This window comes from Microcaecilia unicolor, chromosome 2 (assembly GCF_901765095.1).
Source record: "Microcaecilia unicolor chromosome 2, aMicUni1.1, whole genome shotgun sequence".
Lineage (NCBI taxonomy): Eukaryota > Metazoa > Chordata > Amphibia > Gymnophiona > Siphonopidae > Microcaecilia > Microcaecilia unicolor.
The window spans coordinates 27,591,133-27,612,362 of NC_044032.1; the positions used below are offsets into that span (position 1 = coordinate 27,591,133).

At 44.2% G+C, this 21,230-nt stretch overlaps 1 protein-coding gene across 3 annotated transcripts in view; it reads left to right on the forward strand.

Moving 5' to 3' along the window:
- LOC115462832 (ubiquitin-associated protein 2-like) overlaps positions 1-21,230 on the forward strand; it is a 434,768-nt gene that overhangs the window by 137,364 nt on the left and 276,174 nt on the right. For all 3 annotated transcript variants that reach the window (XM_030192863.1, XM_030192864.1, XM_030192865.1), the window contains 2 exons: positions 9,668-9,720; positions 16,054-16,121. In XM_030192863.1, coding sequence (XP_030048723.1) covers positions 9,668-9,720; positions 16,054-16,121 — 121 coding nt within the window. The remainder of the gene's footprint in view (positions 1-9,667; positions 9,721-16,053; positions 16,122-21,230) is intronic.

The window sequence follows — 21,230 nt, forward strand, 5'->3', positions numbered from 1 at the left end:
GCCATTTGCTTTTCACGGTGATGATATGTTTGCGTTTGATTTCACTTGGTATGTTCTAGTGGTTAGGAAACCCTTGATCCAACTAAGTATATTTCCACCAATCCCGAAGTAGTCTAGTAGTCTTAGTAGTATATTATGGTTTACCATGTCGAATGCACTAGACATGTCAAATTGGAGGAGAAGTATGCTTTTACCTATTGCTATTTCCTGTTTGAATTTGGCAAGGAGAGTGATTAGTTACTGTTTCAGCGCTATGGAGAGGGTGAAATCCTGATTGTGATTCGTGTAGTATAGAGAATTTGTATAAGTAATCGGTGAGTTGTTTGGTTACCATGCTTTCCATCAGTTTGACTGCCAGTGGGATTGATGCAACTGGGCAGTAGTTAGTGATTTCGTTTGTTTTTTTTCTTGGTATCTTTTGGTATTGGGGTGAGTAGGATGTTGCCATTTTCTTTGGGGAGGAGACCATACTGAAGCATGTAGTTTAGGTGGGATGTGAGGTCTACTATGTAGCTGTCAGGGACGGATTTTATTAGGTAGCTGGGACAGATATTCAGTTTACAGTGAGTGTTGGAGAACCTCCTTAGCGTCTGGGTCACTGCTTCGATAGTGAGGAGAGCGAAGTTTGACCAGGTTCGGTCAGCAGGGTATTCTCCAAAGGTTGGGTCCAAGCCATTGATGAAGTTTTCAATTTCGGTGTTGTCTTTTCCTTATTTTCTTCTTTCTTTTTCTCTAAAATAAACCATATTTAAATTTCATTTTTTCCATCATTTTCTAGTTGGTTTTAGGAGCTCAGCCCAACCCATAAGGCAATGGAAACATAAAAGAACTTGATCCTTAGTTTTGCCTAGGCTTTGAGCACAATCCAATATGGTATGAGCAGCTTACTTTCATGCCTCTCTGGTCCAGAGAAAGCTATCCCCCCTCACCTCAGAGGTATCAGCAAGACAGTGTGCTGTTAGCCTGCCAGGATGAATGAAAAACTAGATTGTCTGACTCTTCCCTTTGTACTATTCTTTCCCTGAGGACAAGCAGGCTGGACATCATCACGCATGGGTCATCGTCCGCGATGGCCCAGGAGACCGGAAGTCAAAACAAAAAAACTTTAAAAAGTTCTAGAAGCGACGTGGTGCGCACGGGGACAACGCACCGCACATGCGCAAGTGACTTCCCGCCCCGTGACGCCCACGCGCTTCCCTCAGTTTCTTTTTCTCCGCAACTGCGAAGGTGGTGTTTTTTCGCTGCTCCTCATCGGTTTTGCCCAGGAGATCGCTTTTTCGCGTGTATCGCATCCTTTTTTTCTATTCTTTTTCTAGTAGTTTTTTCCCTTAATTTTTAGATTTTTCTCTTTTTTTTTCAAGTTTCCTTTCTTTTTCGTTGCAGCCGCGTCTTTTTTCCTTCTTTTGTGCCTTTTTTTAAGTGGCACCATCGAGCTGTTTGATTTCGCGGACGCTGTTTTCCCGCCCACGTCAACGAGGACTCCTAGTGGCTTCAAGCGCTGTACTTGCTGCAACCGGACCATCTCGTCTACCGACTCACGCGTGGTGTCTCCAGTGCCTTGGGGCCGATCATCTTCCAGCTGCTTGCAAGCTTTGTAAATTAATGAAGAAAAGGACCCAGGTGGCTCGAGAGGCTCAACGCGAGAGACTTTTTTCGGATTGGTCCGGTCCTTCGGCATCGGTACCGAGGTCGGCAGCATCGACATCTAGGGAAGCAGCACCGAGAGTCCAGGTAATGTCTGCCGAGAGACCACTTTGAGCTGGGAGCAGCGAGGCATCGAGTGGGTCTCCACCTGTCTCGAGGCCTACTGCTATGCAGGCCCCCCGGGACCAACCTGAGTCGGACCCAGCCCCAAGGAGGCATGAGGATTCCACGTCCTCCTCATCGGTACTGAGGAGTGTAGATGACGAGCGTCTGGTGAAGGCTAAGAAGCATCACCATTGATCGATCTTCCAGACATAGTACCGAGAGCTCCTGGGAGCCGAGGGAGTCAGCACCCGAGAAGCGTCGGTGCTGGGAGGACCGCTCACCCTCCATTAAGGAGGTTCAGATGCGTTGGTCGTCTGGCAGCCTGGTATCGGCTCTCGAGCCCCCTCAGATTCTGGCACCGACTCCTGCACCGGCCCCACAGTCTTTTCCGATGGCAGCTCTTGATGAGCGTCTCTGGGCCATTCTTCCAGGAATTCTGGAAGGACTGCTCCGTCCATCTGCTTCGGTACCGGAGTTGCTTGCGCCTCCCGCTCCTACTGCTGAGACGGCGTCTGGCCTATCTCCTGTGAGGAGGTCCCCGCCCGGTTGCCACCCGGGTTGACTCTCCCTCGACGTCAGTAGAGGAAGCTTCGCTGGAGTCTAGGCAGGGGTCACGAGGATGTCGATCCTCAAAGTCGCGACAGGCTCGGGTTCGGGCTGCTCTTCGAGAGCTTCTGTCCGATACCAAAGAGCAGCGTTCATGGGGAGAAGAGGAAGACCTATATCAGATAATTATTGGAACAAAATGCAGTGCGCTGGAGTAAAAACGTATGAATCAATACTATGTAAAAGCTCCCATGGAGGTTGTAGATGAGCCCAGGGCTGAGATGCTCGAGGTCCTGGCTTATCCTTCTCCGCCTGCAGAGGTTGCAACGGCCCCCCTGCACAATACGCTCAGGGAAGTGATGTTGCGGAATTGGTCTTGCCGTCTCTCTAATTCAGTTGTCAACAAGAAGTCCGAGTCCCAGTACAGAGTCCATGGTGAGCCTGTGATGGTGAAGGCCCAACTCCCTCACGATTCTGTGGTGGTGGACTCTGCTCTCAGAAGAGCCAAGAGTATTAGAGACTATGCCTCGGCGACCCCGGGCAGAGAGTCTAGAACCTTGGATTCTTTTGGGAGGCATACACATCAGGCTGGCATGCTCGCCACCAAGATCCAAACATACCAGCTGTACACAAGCATTCACTTACGAAACTCGGTGAGGCACCTATCCAGTTTAGTTGAAGCTCTCCCTCTGGAGCTTGCTGAACCTTTTCACCAGGTGGTCAGGCAGCAGAAAGTGTGTCACAAATTCCTGGCCAGGGGTGCTTACGACTCTTTTGATGCCGCATCCCGAGTAGCTGCTCAGGGTATCGTGATGCGCATACTCTCATGGCTGCATGTCTCGGACCTGGATCAGAAGTCCCAGCAGCGAATGGCAGATGTTCCTTGCCGGGGGATAATCTTTTTGGCGAGAAGGTTGAGGATATGGTTGATATCCTCAAGAAGCATCATGATGGAATGGATTCTTTCTCCCGCCGGACGCCTTCTGCTACTACCTCCTCCACTAGGAGGTTTTTTGGAGGGAGAAGGAGTGCTCCCTAGTCCTATAATAGGTGTAGGTACACTCCTACCTCTCGACAGCCTGTTCAAGCTCGCTCCCAGCAGGCTTGCTCTCGTCAGCGGTGTGCGCTTAAAGCCCCTCCGGCTCCCCAGCAAAAGCAAGGGACGGGCTTTTGACTGGCTCCAGAGCAGCATAGCCTCAGTAAAAGTATCCATGCCGGATGATCTACCTGTTGGGGGGAGGTTGATATTTTTTCACCAAAGGTGGCCTCTTATAACCTCCGACCGGTGGGTTCTTCAAATAGTCCGGTTAGGATACGCTCTCAATCTGGTATCCAAACCTCCAAATTGCCCACCAGGAGCTCAATCCTTCAGTTCCCAGCACAAGCAGGTACTTGCAGAGGAACTCTCCGCCCTTCTAAAGGCCAATGCGGTCGAACCCATACCACCAGGGGAAGAAGGGCTGGGATTCTATTCCAGGTACTTCCTTGTACAAAAGAAAACGGGGGATGCGTCCCATCCGAGACCTAAGTGCCCTGAACAAATTCCTGCTGCGAGAAAAGTTCAGGATGGTTTCCCTGGCCACCCTTCTTCCCATGATTCAGGAAAACGATTGGCTATGCTCTCAGGACTTAAAGGATGCCTATACCCACATCTCGATACTCCCAGCTCACAGGAAGTATCTTCGATTTTGGTTGGGAACTCAGCACTTTCAGTACTGTGTACTACCCTTTGGTCTCGCGTCTGCGTCCAGGGTTTTCACAAAGTGTCTGGCAGTTGTCGCAGCATTGCTACGCAGACTGGGAGTGCATGTGTTTCCTTATCTCGACGATTGGCTGGTAAAGAACACCTCGGAGGTAGGCGCTCTACAGTCTATGCAGATGACTATTCGACTTCTAGAACTACTGGGGTTTGTAATCAATTATCCAAAGTCCCACCTTGTTCCGGTACAGAAATTGGAATTCATTGGAGCACCTTTGGACACACGGACGTCTCAAGCTTTTCTCTCCCAGGCAAGGGTAGACAATCTCCTGGCCCTAGTGTCCTTGGCTCGAGCGTCTCAACAGATCACGGCTCGGCAGATGTTGAGACTTTTAGGACACATGGCTTCTACAGTTCATGTGACTCCCATGGCACGCCTATATATGAGATCAGCTTAATGGACCCTAGCTTCCCAGTGGTGCCAAGCCACAGGGGATCTAGAGGATGTAATCCATCTCTCCACTGAGTTTTGCAAATCCCTTCCGTGGTGGACCATTCGATCCAATCTGACCTTGGGACGTCCATTCCAAATTCCTCAGCCACAAAAAGTGGTGACGACTGATGCATTCTTCCTAGGGTGGGGAGCCCATGTAGATGGACTTCACATTCAGGGAGCTTGGTCCCTTCAGGAAAAAGATCTTCAGATCAACCTCCTGGAGTTACGAGCAATCTGGAACGCTCTCGAGGCTTTCATAGATTGGCTGTCCAATCAAATCATTTCAATTCAGACAGACAGTCAGGTTGCAATGTATTACACCAGCAAGCAGGGGGGCACCGGATCTCGCCTTCTGTGTCAGGTTGGGTCTGGCTTGGGGGTAGACACTGACAGAGAGTGGAAAGGGAAAGAAGATTGGAAAGTTAGCAGGAGTCAAGCTTGGTCCTGAGGGGAGAGGAAGGGATGTAAGGAGAGAGGTGCAGACACTGTTGTGAGGAAAGGTGAGAGGGGAGATTACTTTTGGGAGGGAGGAGAGAGGGCATAGGGAGATGCTGATTGCAGATGGGGGTGGGAAGGGACAGAGAGGTGCTGGACCATAGTGGTGGGTGGGAAAGGAGGAAGGGTGGGAGACACTAGACCTTAGGGTTGGAGGAGAAGAGAGGGACAGGGAGACCGTGGACCATAGGGGTGGGGGGGGGGGGGGAGTAGGAAACTGATGACGGCTGTTCACAAACAAACCATGGAACACCAAAGCATTGGAAAAACACTCTTTATTGATGAAAGCTAAAGACTTGACACGGCACCATGTGCTAAACGTGCCTGCTTCAGGAGTCTAGAAATAACAAACAAATGCACAGTCAAAATATATAGAGATACAAAAGTAATAATAAAAAATGCTTAGGTATACTATGGAGAATGAATTGATGTACTACAGTCAGTCTGTTTTTTAATATGTAAAATAATTAAAAAAATCAGATGTGCACTTAAAATGATGGAGTTGTAAAATAATGGTGAAATTATGAACAAATACCTGACATAATCGTGAAAAGCTGAAATAGTGCACTAATGTGCTATATGATATAAGTCATAAAAACAATATGAAAAATGTCAATGCAGTTTTAAAAGTGCAATTCTTTAATAGTAGGTCAGGTAGGACAAAGAAGTAAAAATATAAAATATATAGATACAGTATCTAAAGTTGAGTTTGTTATAATCAGTGGTACAGTAGGACAAACAATATATGAGAAGTCTTTTTAGATGCAATAAAATATTGACATTGATGCAATTAATAAACTTTTTGGATGGAGAGGTTTGGGAACGGCAGATGACCAGAGTAAAAAGTAATTTGTGAATAAAAACATTTGAAAATAAAAGCAAGACATACTGACCTCGTGATGGAGGTGTAGTATAAATATCTAATCCTGAAAGATCAATGTGCAAAAAGAGACTATGGTGAACCGATCTAAAAGAGAGTGAGAAAGTAGGTGATAATTGAGTGGGCAGAAAAGAAAGACGAAATATGTCAGAGACAGATATAGTGGGGGAATAGAAGAAAGGAGAATGGATGAATGGACTGTGGGCACTGAAAAGAGTTAGCAGAAGATAGAAAAGGGAAACTGGGACCAACATGCTTGGAAAAATAAAATGCTCAGATAACAAAAGTAGAATTAAAAAAAAAACATTGGTTAGCTTTGGGAAATATGCATTGTGGAGTGTCTTCAGTATAAAACAGAACAAGTAGGACTGCTACAGATCTCTACACATACTTCATACGTGCACCTTGATCACACACAAAACACCAACAAATCGTCATCAAATAGAGAACAAGGGATTACAAATTAGAAATAGAAGTACAAAGACAAAAATTGAACTGGGAACTCCAAGTATTCCGATTTGGCGTGAATTACAACATGGGAGAAATAAAAACAGAAGTTAATTTGGTTTTTCAAGGGCCCAATGTTATATTTGAAGTTCTACCTATTCGTAGGTAAGGTATTTTCTGTTTGAATCATAGGATTAGTACTACTGTTTACACTTGTTTGCCTCATATATGTTGAGTTAGGAATTTTTTTTCAGGTTCTGCATTTCAGAATGTGCTTGGTAGTGGAGAGATTTATACTGCTGTTGCTCAGATGGCATGTGAATCCAAATATTTTTTTTTGAACAATGACTTCCATGGAAAAATGTTCTACTTCTGATCTGCACCTTGTCTGTAGGGGTGGGGGGAATAGGGCTTTTGTGAATGCACAGTATGTTTCCATGTAGTTTATAAGAACCACTATACTGTGTCAAACCAAAGGTCTGTGGAAGTGTGCAGTGTGTCACTATGTGAGCACTGTCTGCCAGTTGTGTCCTGACTGTAAAGAGGTTGAGAACCACTGTTTTTCGGGGGGGGGGGGGGGGGGAGGGTTGGTGAACTTTTTGGATGTTGTTAAGGGGTCTACACTTAAAAAAAAAAAAGTTTGGGGATCTCTGGGCAGAATTACTTGCCTAACTTCTCACTCCTGTTTTCATATTTATTATGTTTTAAAGCTATATATTGGCTCTGTTACTCTCGCCTTGTATCTCATATTTTTTCTGTTTTTCCACAGTATTTGCATAGGAAATGGGTTTTTTTTGTTTAATATTGCATTGAGTAAATACATGCAGTATGGCTTCTGATGGTCTCCATTTCAGTGTTTGTCAGTACATTTGCTAATTTGTATCACTTATTCTGCATTTGGTGTATGGGGGGAGCAGTGGGAGAACTAAAACATGTGTGAGACAGGGTAGAGAAGTGACGCAGCAAAAGCAAAAGATTTTTGGGCTCATTTAATTAAAAAAAAAAAAAACATGTCTCAAATGGTGTTACTTGGCATTTGGTTGTTTTTTTTGGAGAAAAATGCCACAATTTCAATTTTTTTGAAACTCAGGTTTGAGACTTTTTCTCAGCAGTGCGTCCAAATCATAAAGGAGCATATTGGGGGTGGGTTTTGGGCATTCCTAAAACTTACATAGTAACATAGTAGATGACGGCAGAAAAAGACCTGCAAGGTCCATCCAGTCTGCCCAACAAGATAAACTCATATGTGCACTTTTGTGTATACCTTACCTTGATTTGTATCTGTCTTTTTCAGGGCACAGACCGTATAAGTCTGCCCAGCACTATCCCCGCCTCCCACCACCAGCTCTGGCACAGACCGTATAAGTCTGCCCAGCACTATCCCCGCCTCCCACTACTGGCTCTGCCACCCAATCTTGGCTAAGCTCCTGAGGATCCATTCCTTGTGAACAGGATTCCTTTATGTTTATCCCATGCATGTTTGAATTCCGTTACCGTTTTCATCTCCACCACCTCCCGCAGGAGGGCATTCCAAGCATCCACTACTCTTTCCGTGAAAAAATACTTCCTGACATTTTTCTTGAGTCTGCCCCCCTTCAATCTCATTTCATGTCCTCTCGTTCTGCCTTCACATCTCTGGAAAAGGTTCGTTCGCGGATTAATACCTTTCAAATATTTGAACGTCTGTATCATATCACCCCTGGAAAAACTTGGAGGTTTTTCTGCCATAACTTTTAGCCCTGGAGGTTTTTGCTATGTTCTATTAAGGCGTTTTGGTCTAGACCTGTTTTACTACTACTACTACTACTACTTAACATTTCTAGAGCGCTACTAGGGTTGCGCAGCGCTGTACAATTTAACAAAGAGAGACAGTCCCTGCTCAAAGAGCTTTTATTCACATTTAATTCACAAAAACGTGACCTAAATGACAAGATTGCCCCTTTATTCCCCTAATGGTCACCGAACCCTTCCCATCCCCAAGGATGTGAAAGAAACAGTACATACCAGCCTCTAACAGCTTCAGATGTTATGGCCAAGCCTATTAGAGTAGCAAGCAGGTCCTTAGAGTAGCCTAGTGGTCAGTGCGGTGCAGTGCACTGTAGAGAAAGGGGACCCAGGCCCATATCCCACACTTACACTTGTGATGAAAAGTGTGAGCCTTCCAAAATCCTACTGTAGCAACATATAAGTGAAACCTGTAAGCATAAGGCTATTCTAGTAGTGTACAGTAGGTCTTTGGGTTTTGGAGGGCTTGCCATACAGTATAGGGGGGGGGGGGGTAACGGTGAGATGCGTACCTTGGAGCTTTTATGTGAAGTCCACTGTAGTGCCTCATGGGGATCCCCACTGTTCTGCTGGGATGTCTGTGTGACCAGTCTATTAAGAATGCTTGTCCCCCCCCCCATGTCCCAATGGCTTGTTTTTATGTATTTTTCCTTTGGACTTTTTGTCGAAATTAGTCCTAAAAGATAGATGCACTGAGTACAAAAACATCTAGAAAATGGCCATTTTCAAAACAAAAAGTGGATTTTTTTTCTGGTTTGAAAATGGCAATGTTTGCTACTGATTTTACAAAATGTCCAAAATTGAATTTAGATGTTACATTGTTTTAGCTTTTCCATGTTTTATTTTGTTTGATTTCTATTGATGTTACATTGAAAATGCTTCTCCGTGTTAATAGCATCTTTCTAATCAACAATGATTCAAGTATATAATGCACATTGCTTTAAAATAAATGTTTTTGTATCAATATATTATAAAGGTTCTCTTTTCCTTAAATGGGGCCAGGGTTAATTTGGGGAAAAATAGGAGGGCCCATGCTCAAGTTTGCCCAGTGCCCATAAGTAGTTAAAGTGGCCCTGAATGGAGGTTGGCCAGCAAAGGGTGTTTTTTTTTTTTTTTTTATGCCTGCCACTAAATTCCAGCCATGCTGAGTGGGGGAGCTCCCCCCCCCCCCCCCCCCCACACTTCCTCCAATTTGTTTAAACTATATTATTTAGTAAAAATAATAGCATGTCCTGTAGTCTGTACCTTTTGAAAGATGAAACTGACTGGCAGTTCCTCTCCCTTCATGATTTTATAGATCTTGATCATAACTCTCCTTAGCTGCCTCTTCTCCAAGCTCAATGGCCTGAACCTCTTTGGCCTTTTCTAGAAGGAGAGTCAGTTCATCCCTTTTATCAGTTTGGTCACACTTGCCTTTGTCTGTCTAATTCTGCTGTATGTTTATGCTATATGAGTTCATTTGGCTTGACAATTGTGGTGGAGCTGTAGATATAGTGTTAGTGAGATAAAATGTTATTGTTGGCTTGTTAAAAGAACTTTTCTTCTGTTCTTTCTTATGATGTATATATAGGTGCATGGAGAAACTCAATGGAAGAGTGGACAGCTGAAGAATGGAATGAAGATGTAAGTGCATCTGACTGGGTAGAAGCTTCATGTTTTTATCTTATATCTTCAAAAAGTTGTGGTCTAGAATGAAAAACATGCAAAGATCTGTATTAATTTTGCAGGAAAATACATGGGCATTGAGTTGACGACACACAGGTTTGAACCTTGTGAGCACTTATGACAGTTGTATATTTAAATATCAATAAGCTTTGCAGGGAACATGATGGGGATGTAGGGGGAAAAATAATTTTTAGGAGCTAGGAAACTGCTTTTAGGGGGATTGATGCAGAAATCTAAGTAATTGTATTTATTTCTAAACTAGTAAAAAAGGCCCGTTTCTGAGAAATGAAACGGGCGCTAGCAAGGTTTTCCTTGGAGTGTGTGTGAGAGAGAGGGAATGTGCGAGAGTGTATGTGTGTGACAGAGAGTGTGGCTGGGTGCGAGTGTGTCTGTGACAGTGATAGTGTATGTATGAGAATCAGAGTGTGTGCCAGGGGCCCATCACTCCCTCCCAGTTCCAGGGTCTTCCCTCCCCCCTCCCTGTGCACCCCAGCTGACCTTGTTAATCACCCAGGGCAAGACTCTGGGAGGAGTTAATTGCTTTACTCCAGTTGACCTTGTTAATCACCCAGGGCAACCACTCCAGGTGCCTGAAAAAACAACTGTGGCAGGAGTTAATTGCTTTACTTGCAACTCTCTTTTCCTTTGTGTACTTGCTAAACCGGATATCTATGCCACCTCAAGTTTCCGGCTGGAGGCTTCAATTAGAACCTTGGAGGTGCCTTTTATATAGAGAGATAATGCAGACTTGTAGTACTGGTTTGCTTCTTTAAGTTCTGAATCAGCTTCACAAGGATCTGGCACAGGGCAATAAGTCAATGGAAATATGTTTATTAAAATCTATGCAGTAGCAATCAGTGCAGTAGCAGAAAGTGTACATACAGAATAGTGAATTTGATTTACCTATATGCAATAGCAATGTAGCTATAACAAGAAATGATAAACACCTCATGTTTATAAATCTACATGTATGCAGCAAGTTAACACAAAAAACAACCATAGAGATATTAAAGGTCTCAACCAGGATACGATATATCCAGGATCATCTCTGTTCAGAGGAATGAATCAGCTATATACATAAACTGTAACCATGATATTCCTTTCTAGGCTGTTAGGAGCTCTGGGATTACAACAGCTGATGAGACTCCCATCGTGAATGGGAGACCCAAACAAGCAGTGCAGATCAACTGGCTTTTATAAGGAGGGGAAAACATCATTCTTACTCCTTGACAGCCCTAATTAATAATAATCCTGATTAAAATCTGGCTTCATGCTGGGAGGCTATGATAGCCCTGATAAGATCAGACTCTATATAGGTAAAGCAGAACATGAAACCTTCAGTTCTCATGGTGCCTTATGGTCTCCTGAGGCTTACCTATGGATAGTCTGAAATCACTATGCTACTTATACAGTTGCAGCAGTTTTGCTGTCTTTCAGGTTACCCTAGACCTCTGCAAAGTAAAACCAGCTTCTGGGGTTTATTGACTGATTCAGAAATACTTATGATAAGGGCATATTCTCATTTTATTTCATTTCAGAAGTGTATATTCAAACCATTACTTTATAATATCATTTAAGTACTATCTCTGCAATCAGGGGGACGATAAATGACCGCTATTCGAAGAGGCAGAGGAGAGAAAAGGCGGATGGAGTGGACTTCAAAGGAGGAAAAACAGTGAGATTGAGGTGGAAGAAGGGGTTGAAATCTGGAGGAGGGAGAGAGACACCCCCGCGACCAGCAGGGCGAGGAGTATGTGAAAAAAGATAACCGCTATGGCAGAGGGCTGCGACTGAAGCAGAGTCATCAGGGCAGAGCCAGGTTTCTGTTATGGCGAGCAGATGGAGGTGACGCGAGATAAAGAGGTCCTGGATATAGGGGAGCTTGTTACAGATAGAGCGGGCATTCCATAGGGCGCAAGAGAAGGGCAGAGAAGAGGAGGGGAGTAGAAGAATAGAGATGAGGTTAGAGAGGTCGCGGTGAGATCTGTAGAGTTGGGATAATAGTTGGTGAGGAGGGCCAGGATTGGGATTGATGTCACCGGCTGAGAGTAAGAGAAGGAGTAAAAGAGAGCGGAGGAGAGTAGGAGAGGTGTGACCACGAAGGCGTCGAAGGCGAGAGGTATTTAGGTGGAATGGGGAAGGCAAAATGGAGGGAAGAAAGAGACGGAGATTAAAAGCCAAGAGGGAGGAAGAGGGTAGGAGAGAAGGTGAGGTGATGAAATCGATGGATGTGCAGTGAGTTCCTGTAGCGGAGAGAGGTAGGGGGTGAGGGAAAAGATTAGGAAGGGACAGGGCTAGGAAGAGAATGTGAATAGGGGCCATAAACAACTGAGGTACTTTAGCAACTGGGAAGAAGATTAGATGTAAAGAGAAAAATGCCCCACCTAGAGCGGAGGCCCTGAGTGGATCGGAGTGGACCTGGGTGTCACCCCGGAGAAGGCTGTAAGGATATGCAGATCAGCTGCAAGTCCTCCACAGCACCTGAAAGGCAGCCGGTGGTAGAGGTGGGCACCTCTCAGCTGAGGAAAGGCTTACCAGGGGTTAGGCCGAAGCCAGCATTCCTCCCCCTGAGGGTCGCCTGATCCTAGTCAAAAAGCACCTGGAAACTCTGTGCACTTGGAGCGAGGGCCCTGGGAAGGTCGGGGTGGACCTGGAGTCACCCCGGTTACAGCTGTGAGGAAATGCAGAAGGGCTGCAAGTCCTCCACAGCACCTGGTGGGAGCGCTGGGCACCTAGAGCAGAGGCCCTGAGTGGATCGGAGTGGACCTCGGTGTCACCCCGGAGAAGGCTGTAAGGATATGCAGATGAGCTGCAAGTCCTCCACAGCACCTGAAAGGCAGCCGGTGGTAGAGCTGGGCACCTCTCAGCTGAGGAAAGGCTTACCAGGGGTTAGGCCGAAGCAGCATTCCTCCCTCTGAGGGTCGCCTGATCCAGGTTACAAGTACCTGGCAAGATCCCAAAACAGTACAATACATTTTATGCTGCTTATCAATAAGCAGTGGATTTTCCCTAAGTCCATCTTAATAATGGCTTATTGACTTTTCTTATAGGAAGCTAGCAAAACCTTTTTTAAACCCCCGCTAAGGTAACTGCTTTTACCACATTCTCTGGCAGTGAATTCCAGAGTTTAATGTTGAGTGAAGAAATTTTTTCTCTGATTAGTTTTAAATTTACTACTTTGTAGTCCCAGTATTTTTGGAAAGAGTGAACAAGCGATTCATGTCTACCCGATTCAGGTCTATGACTTTATAGACTTCTATCATATCTCCCCTCAGCCGTCTCTTCCCCAAGATGAAGAGTCCTATCCGCTGTAGCTTTTCCTCATAGGGAAGTCATCCCATCCCATTTATCATTTTCATCGCCCTTCTCTGTACGTTTTCTAATTCAACTATATCTATTTTGAGATGTGGTGACCAGAAATGCACACAGTATTCGAGATGCGGTTGCACCATGGTGCGATAGAAAGGCATTATAATATCCTCATTTTTGTTTTCCATTCCTTTCCTAATAATACTTAATATTCTATTTGCTTTCTTAGCCGCTGCGACTGCACACTGAGCAGAGGGTTTTAACGTATCATCAACAATGACACCTAGATCCCTTTCTTGGTCGGTGACACCTAATGTAGAACCTTGCATCACATAGCTATAATTCGGGTTCTTCCTTCCCACATGCACCACTTTACGCTTGCTCACCTTAAACGTCGTCTGCCATTTGGATGCCTAGTCATCCACTCATCAGGTCCTCTTGTAATTGTTCATAATCCTCTTGCGATTTAACAACTGTGAATAACTTTGTGTCATCAGCAAATTTAATTACCTCACTAGTTACTCCCATCTCTAGATAATTTATAAATGTTAAAAAGCAGCGGTTCCAGCATTGATCCTTGGGGAACCCCACCATTTTAACCAGTTTTTAATCCACAATAGAACATTACCTCCTATCCCATGACTCTTCAATTTCCTCTGGATTCTTTTCATGAGGTACTTTGTCAAATGCCATTTGAAAATCCAAATACACAATCAAGTGGCTCACCTTTATCTACATGTTTATTCATCCCTTCAAAGAAATATAATAGATTGGTGAGGAAAGATTTCTCTTCACTAAATCTTTGTTGCATTAGTCAATTTTTTTGAATATGCTCTGTAATTTTGTTCTTTACAATAGTCTTTACCATTTTGCCCAGCACCAAAGTCAGACTCACTGGTCTGTCATTTCCCGGATCATCTCTGGAACCTTTTAAAAAAATCGGTGTACGTTAGCCACCCTCCAGTCTTCTGGTACCATGCTTGATTTTAAAGATAATTTACATATTACTAACAATACAGTGCAATCCGCTTAAGTGCAAGGGTCTGGGACCAAAGAAATACATGCACTTAATTGTTGTGTGCACTTAACCGTTGTGTGCACTTAACCGTTGTGACCCAAAAAAGAAGCTTCACATCTGATACTTATGTACAGTACTGTTTATTATACGTACAGTATACAGTCTCTGTTAACTGACATTAGGCTTACTTGAAGTAATCAGTCATAGTCCTCTGTACACTCTTGTGTCTGTGAGTTCCATAGACTATGTCTGCCAGACGGTAAAAACTATCCTAGCACTGACATCCTGTGGCCTCCAGATAGGCCTGCACGGTGTTGAGACTCTCCAGTGCTCTTGCAAAAGTGACAGGAGGTTGTTGAATTTCATCAGCATGTGCCTTGCTGCTCATTCCTACTTCAGAGCACCTTCAAGGTAATTAGCAGGGAGGTGTCATGCATGCAGCACAAGGAACTCAAGTTGGAAGATTCCTTCTCACTCTGATATCCTGCTTCAGAGTTTCTAATCAATTCTGTGACAGATGCTTTAAGCTAATTTCATTTCTTAATCTTTCTTATGCTTGCTTAAAATGTTAGTGTTCACAGATTTGCCAATACAAAAACAGTTTCTCCTTCTGACTTCTCTGGCTGTCTTTGGTTACTAACAAGTCGACCCAGAGGGTGGGGTTGGTCTTGATTGGGGGAGAGGTACTTGAAAGATAGTAGGAAGGTACTTGACACAATTGCTGTATGAAATGTGGTCATCAAGGAACGCTAGCACTTCACTAGATTTAACCTTCCACTAGATCCTCTGCTTTTTCACAAACAGCTCTTCCAATAAATACACTTAAACAGTCCCAAACATTGCTTCTCTTATCCAAAAAGCTCACCTGTGTGCAGACCAGTCAACAGTCAACATTCCAACTGATACAAGCAGAGTTACTTGATTCACTTTTCCTTTCTGGTTTGATTAACCCAACACAAATCTGCCTCTTCACAAGCTTAACCCCTCTAGTTTCATCAAATGCAGTGAAGGCTCTTTCAAAGGCACGCTTCTCTCGCTAAAAATGCCTTCATCTCCCTCAGTAACTATTTACCCCTTACCCTGGTTCTCTGCTGTCAAGCCTCTTAAGACTTCAACTGCAAATTCTCAATATCTTGAAGTATTACCCTGGTACACCAGCAAACATCTTAAGTCTCCTCATTCTCTGAAGTTTCCCTTATTGAATAAAGTCAGACAATTCACTCACAGTTCCCTTTCCGTTAGTGGACATGGGCTGCTCCCAGCATGGCAGTTGTCGTGTGCGGTGTCGAACAGCACTGACTGGCCACGAGCTGCTCAGGTCCCCCACGTTGCTCCTCTCGCCTGTCCTCCCCCGGCTCTGCAGCTGTGTGCGCAGCGCTCCCTGCTTTCCTCCTCTCTCTGCAGCCTCGTGCGGCCGGCTGGCCGGCCAACTGGCACTCCTCTCGGTGTACAGCCGAGGTTGGGGCGCCACTGCCTGGATGGCAATGCCAGAGGTGTGGATTGGTGCTGGCTGGCGCTCCTCCCAGTGTGCAGCGGAGTCTGGGGGCTGCGGTCGACTCCCGGTGACGACCTAGCCTGGGGAGGATGTCCAATAGGCAGCTTGGGTTCTGCAGCACCTCCCGCTCCGCCTCCCAAGTGAAACCATCAGTCTGGACCAGGCAGCAACCGACCGTCAGCCCGCTGACCTCCGTTACTGTGCGAGGGTCGAACGGTCCCGTCCTCAGCTGGTCTAACCAGGGTCCCTGGAGCTAGCTGCTCCTGTGACCTTCTAGTCAGCAGCCATCTTATAATGTGACTCTGGGGCACCAAATGACTTTTTTTTCACTATGTTTAAAAAGTAGTAGCATGCTTTAAGCAGGAGCATATAGACTAAAAGTTTGCAATTTAACAGTTTCTTTGTTTTGCTACAGTGTGGCTCTAAAAGTATTAATCTTCCTCTCATTAAAATGCACATTTTCTTCTAGCTTTCAGAAACAAAAGTCTTCACTTCCTCTTCAGTTCCCACTGAGAATCATATCACTCCTGGACAAAGGTATGACTTGCATTTGTGTATGCTCCCGTCAACTTAAATTCCAAATTCAAATTCCATAGCTCTTTCCCCGGGTGCAAATAAAGTTTACTGTTCAAATTCTGTAAATCCCACCCTTTTAATTCTGGTAAGTATTGTAATTTATTGTCCCCCAGATGTCAGAAGAGAACTTTGGATTTTGTTTAATTATGGGTTCCTTTCTTTGGTCCTGGGTCCACTTCCGAGGGGCAGTGGGGTTGTTCATAATAAGACAGCAAACAGGTGTGGCTTAGAAGAGAGTTTTTTTTTTTAATATATATATATATATAGAAATAGGCTTGCAAAAAAATGTTCAGCACTTGGGGCAGAAAGGTATTGCAGTGTTGCTTCTGTGTGTGTGCGCGTGTGCCTGCCTGTCCCTCTGATTCTGTATGTATGTATAAGTGAATGGGACTGTTCTGTCAGGGCTAAGGAGAGGGGTGTGTGTGGAATGGCTCTCCGAGCATAAATGTCTGTAGCTATGAAGGTGTGTCTCTGTATTTCCTATGTGTGAATATCTGTGTATGTCCTGTCCCTCTCTGGGTTTAAATATCTGAATTCTCTTTTCCCAGCAGCTTCCTGTGTATAATTTGGTTTGCTTTGATCTAACATCTCCTGATTACCGAGACGGTGTGAATTCTTTTGAAGGCCCAATTCTTGGAGACCAGATGTCTGGTTTCTATTGTTCTTTCTGAGCACTGGTTCTAAGACATGGAAACGAAGCCCAAAAGACAGGAGACATCCAGTCTACCTACACTGACATTGCCAGAGGTCGTAATGGGGAAGGGGGGGGATCAGCTGCCTGCAGTATCTCCCAGAGGCCTTCAGCTAACTCTCTGGGTAGACCCTGAGGGGAAGATGCACTAAAAAATCATTAAAGCCCTTCCCTTACCTATTCCCTTAGCGAATCGGTAAGGAATGGGCATGCATCAAGGAAAAGGAATGCAAATGAGCTGCTCGTTGTAGCGCACTTGCATTCTCTATTCCATCAGTAAACAGTCGGCCAGTTGGCTGTTGGAGCATGCGCAGAGCAGCCAAGCGTTACGCCGGCTGCTCTGCGCATGCCATGGACGTCCTTCACTCAAAAAAAACAACAACAACAAAAAAGGACGGCCCTGACGAGCAGGAAACTTGTCAGCAGCCTGAACCTATTCCCGGCACAGGCAGCTCCTTGTGACTCTGGGCAAGTCACTTAACCCTCCATTGCCCCATGTAAGCCGCATTGAGCCTGCCATGAGTGGGAAAGTGCGGGGTACAAATGTAACAAAAAAAAAACAAACAAACCTCAGAAGAGAAACTGTGCTGAAAAGAGCCCCAGTTAATTTAAGTGCTACTGCTCTTCGCTTGTGTAACATTTCCATTGTTTACTGCTTTGCATGTTAAAGGCAGGCTTACATCAGGCAATTAGGAAGGACTTCTGTGATGAAAAAAAACATTCAAGTGCTCGTCAGGGACGTCTAACACGAGCTGGACGTCTTCCTGCAGCTTTTGTGATGGGCGTCCTTCTTGGACGTGTTTTTCCTATCTGCAATGTTTTCAGCTTGCGCCCCCCCCCCCCCTCCCCAGGATCAGAATGTGCAAGGATGTCCAAATCAAAACTTTTTGGACGTCCCTCCCGCCAGGTCTCTCTCAACCAATCCCAGCGCGTTTAGCTGATACTGGTAACAGCTAAACGCGCTGGGATTGGCTGATAGTTTTTGGATGTCCCTCCCTCCAGGTCTCTATCAGGAGAAGGACTTCTCTGAAGAAAAAAAAAAGGACGTCCCTGTTTTTCTTACCTGCCTGAACTGGCCACAAGCACAGTTCTCTCAACAGTCCCCTCCAAGGTTGTTTTCAGCTTGCGCCCCCCCCCCCCCGCCCCACAGGATCGGGATGTGCGAGGATGTCCAAATCAAAACTTTTTGAACATCCCTCCCTCCAGGTCTCTCTCAGCCAAGCCCAGCGCGTTTAACTGTTATCAGACCCGACCCTCATAACAGTTAATCAATCCAGGGCACCTCCCCCTAACTTCAAGAGCGTATTCAAAATCCTTCAGCTGTTCAACCAACCATGAAAAAACATGCACAGCACTTTTACTTATCCTAAATATTCAGCTCCTGACAGGGTAACTTGACAATCCAACTGTGGATGAATCCCCTGCTGTCCACAGACTTGTACTGAAAGAGCTGCTCACAGTGCCCTCCACGAAAACAATCCTTGCAGTCTGTAAAGTCTCAGTTCATTCATAAATCCATCTCATCTCTCCCTTCTCATATCTCCCTTCAACAAGTGCGCCTCGTTTCGCCCAATTACTGGCTGCCTCTGGTCTGTTTTTCTCCTGTTCTTCTTCCACTAGGATTTGTGATAGTAATTGACTCCTTATAAGAGTGGGGTTAAGATTTATACTTGCAGATTGATATTTGCAGTACTTTCCCCAGTAGTAGATTTGAGGTTCCTTGATAATTTAGAGAAAATAGGAATTGGATTTTCAAGTTCCTTGCACAGGGTGAGACTCACACATATGATAGTTTCAAACATTTTTTTGATGTAAATATTGCTATACGAGTTTGAAAAATTCCCGATTTAATTTAGAGAGTACTAAAAGGAAATTTCAAAACCACTCAGGAATGTAAAACCCTTGAAGTTAAAATGATGAAATATTTTGGCACACACCAAATAGGACTTAACAAAGATCTGGGGTTCCTATCACATTATAAACCATAAAGTTATACTGCTTTGTCACTCTCTGATCACCTATCCATCTCTCCCTGTTTCCCACCCCTACCTTCCCTTTTAGACTGTCATTCTTTTATGTTTCATAGATATATTCTGATATGTCATTTGTTCATTTCTGATCTGAAGTAGAAGGGATACCTTCAAAAGCTCATCAAAAAAATGTATTGTTAGTCCAATAAAAAAAAATATCTTATTTTCTTTTGTTTTCTTTTTCTATTTTATTACCTTTAAACGTGGACTGACCTACCACTTTATCTAATGTTTAAAGTGAACAGCATATATTTCTTTGTAAACTATGGTGTTATATGAATTTGTTTAATATTTACACATTTTTTGTGTTTTTATTTTTGGACCCTTTTAAAACTTTGCTTTGTTAGGATTTGTATGCTTTCAGTGAAGGCACATCTTGATGTTTTTTTAGATGAATTTTATTAATGTTTCATAAATTTTATACATTCTATTTCTGTTACTCCTACAGTTAATTTTACTGTCGCTCACTTACAAATTATGCTTCACTAACTGATGTGCAATAGTGTCATGTGATATGTCACACTTGACAATATGACGCTGGTCCAAGTGTCACTCAAGCAAGTGTTGCTTTAATGTCGTACAGTCATTAAAGATCTGAAAGTAGGCTGTTTTTCAAAGGATGTCTCTTGGTAGCATACCTCCTGGAAGCACTCAGGGGGAGATGCAGAAAGGCTCGTGGTACAGCTGCTCGCGAATGTCTGAGTGTATTGCTTCTACTGTGAGCTTAATAGCACTGAATGCAGCAAGTTAATAATACACAAATTATATTGTGGCAAAAATGGGTGGAGTATGTCGAATGCATGCATACATGGTTTTGTAGTAAGTGCAGCTTCTTGTGTGCATGCCTGAACCAAAACAAAGTTTCAGTACATATCTGCGCCTGTTCTTCAGCGCACAAATATGAGCCTTTCAAAAATTGAAATATTTGAGAGACTCAAATTTAGGTGCTGAAGAACAGGCACCGATGTGTGCTTTCACTTTTAGTTTTGTTTGGACTCACTATCTGCCTTTAAGACTTGTATGGGCTATTGGCATCCTTTGGCTTGCAGAACAAAACCATCACTGAAATGTGAGACTTTTAAATGTGAGACTGACAAGGAATCTTCTCTGCAAATCTTTCTGTGCTACTTTGGACCCTCTTGGTAAATTTCTCGTGTTTTGCTTGCATCAAGTGGGCAGTGTACTCTCTGCGTAGCACAGAATACCTAAACAAGCTTATCAGCATACATTTTAATATGACATGCAGCTGTTTTCTATGCAAGTTAACACCTGTTCACAGGTCTTCTCTGCACTGCTCAGTGTGTAGAATTAGTGTTCAACTGTTGGTAACCCTGCAACTTAACCTGAGGTTGCTTTCTGCACTGGCTCCTCAGTCATTACCTGGAACTTTAGAATATATCAGAATCTCCTTCATTCATAACTGGGAAAGGGGATAGGATTTATACCGCCTTTCTGTGGTTACAATCAAAGCAGTTTACATATTATATACAGGTACTCATTTTGTACCTGGGGCATTGAAGGGTTAAGTGGCTTGCCCAGTGGGAATCAAACCCAGTTCCCCAAGTTCTCAGGCCGCTACACTAACCACTAGGCTACTCCTCCACTTGTAGAAGTAGTTAGATATTTAACTGACTTAACTGAAGGTTAGGGAAACATCTATTCTAGCTCTCACAGCATGGATGTTGAGTGCTATTAATAGCATCTTTCCAACTTTGTCAAGAAATAGAAGATATCCTAGAAAGGAAATGACCTGACTTCAAGTGAGAATGGTTCTCCTTGTCATCTATCTAACAAAGTCTTGACTGCTATTTGCACTCGACGAAAGGTGGAATAAATATCAAAGCGCATTTCATAATCTTGGCTGTTCTGTAAAGGCACATCTGATTATGATAGCATTGTTCCTTCAACACATTACTGGGTGCAGCAATACATGGTGTCCATTTGTGACCAGTTTAAGGGATGTGGCATTGAAACAGCTGTCAAGGAACTACAGATTCTATGAGACCTTAATGCAGTTCTATTTCAATACACACAAACACTCATTGATCCTATAGAATCAGAAGAGTTGAACTACTCTCTGGGAACAGTCTCTTCTTAGTAACAATAACTTAATCCCAAAGAGTAAGCATGCTTCAGTCACTTGTCTATTATGTCTACATCTGCAATTGTTACCGAATATGGTGGTCTATTAAACCTGAGCTAAATTTGTATGAAATGTGGTATCAGCTGTTAACATCTTATTCCTTAGCGTCCCTCCAGACCGGACCAGGATTGGACTGATGGGTTGTGCTCGCCTACCAGCAGGTGGAGACTGAGAAAAAACTCTGACTCTAGAGAGCCAATAGGAGC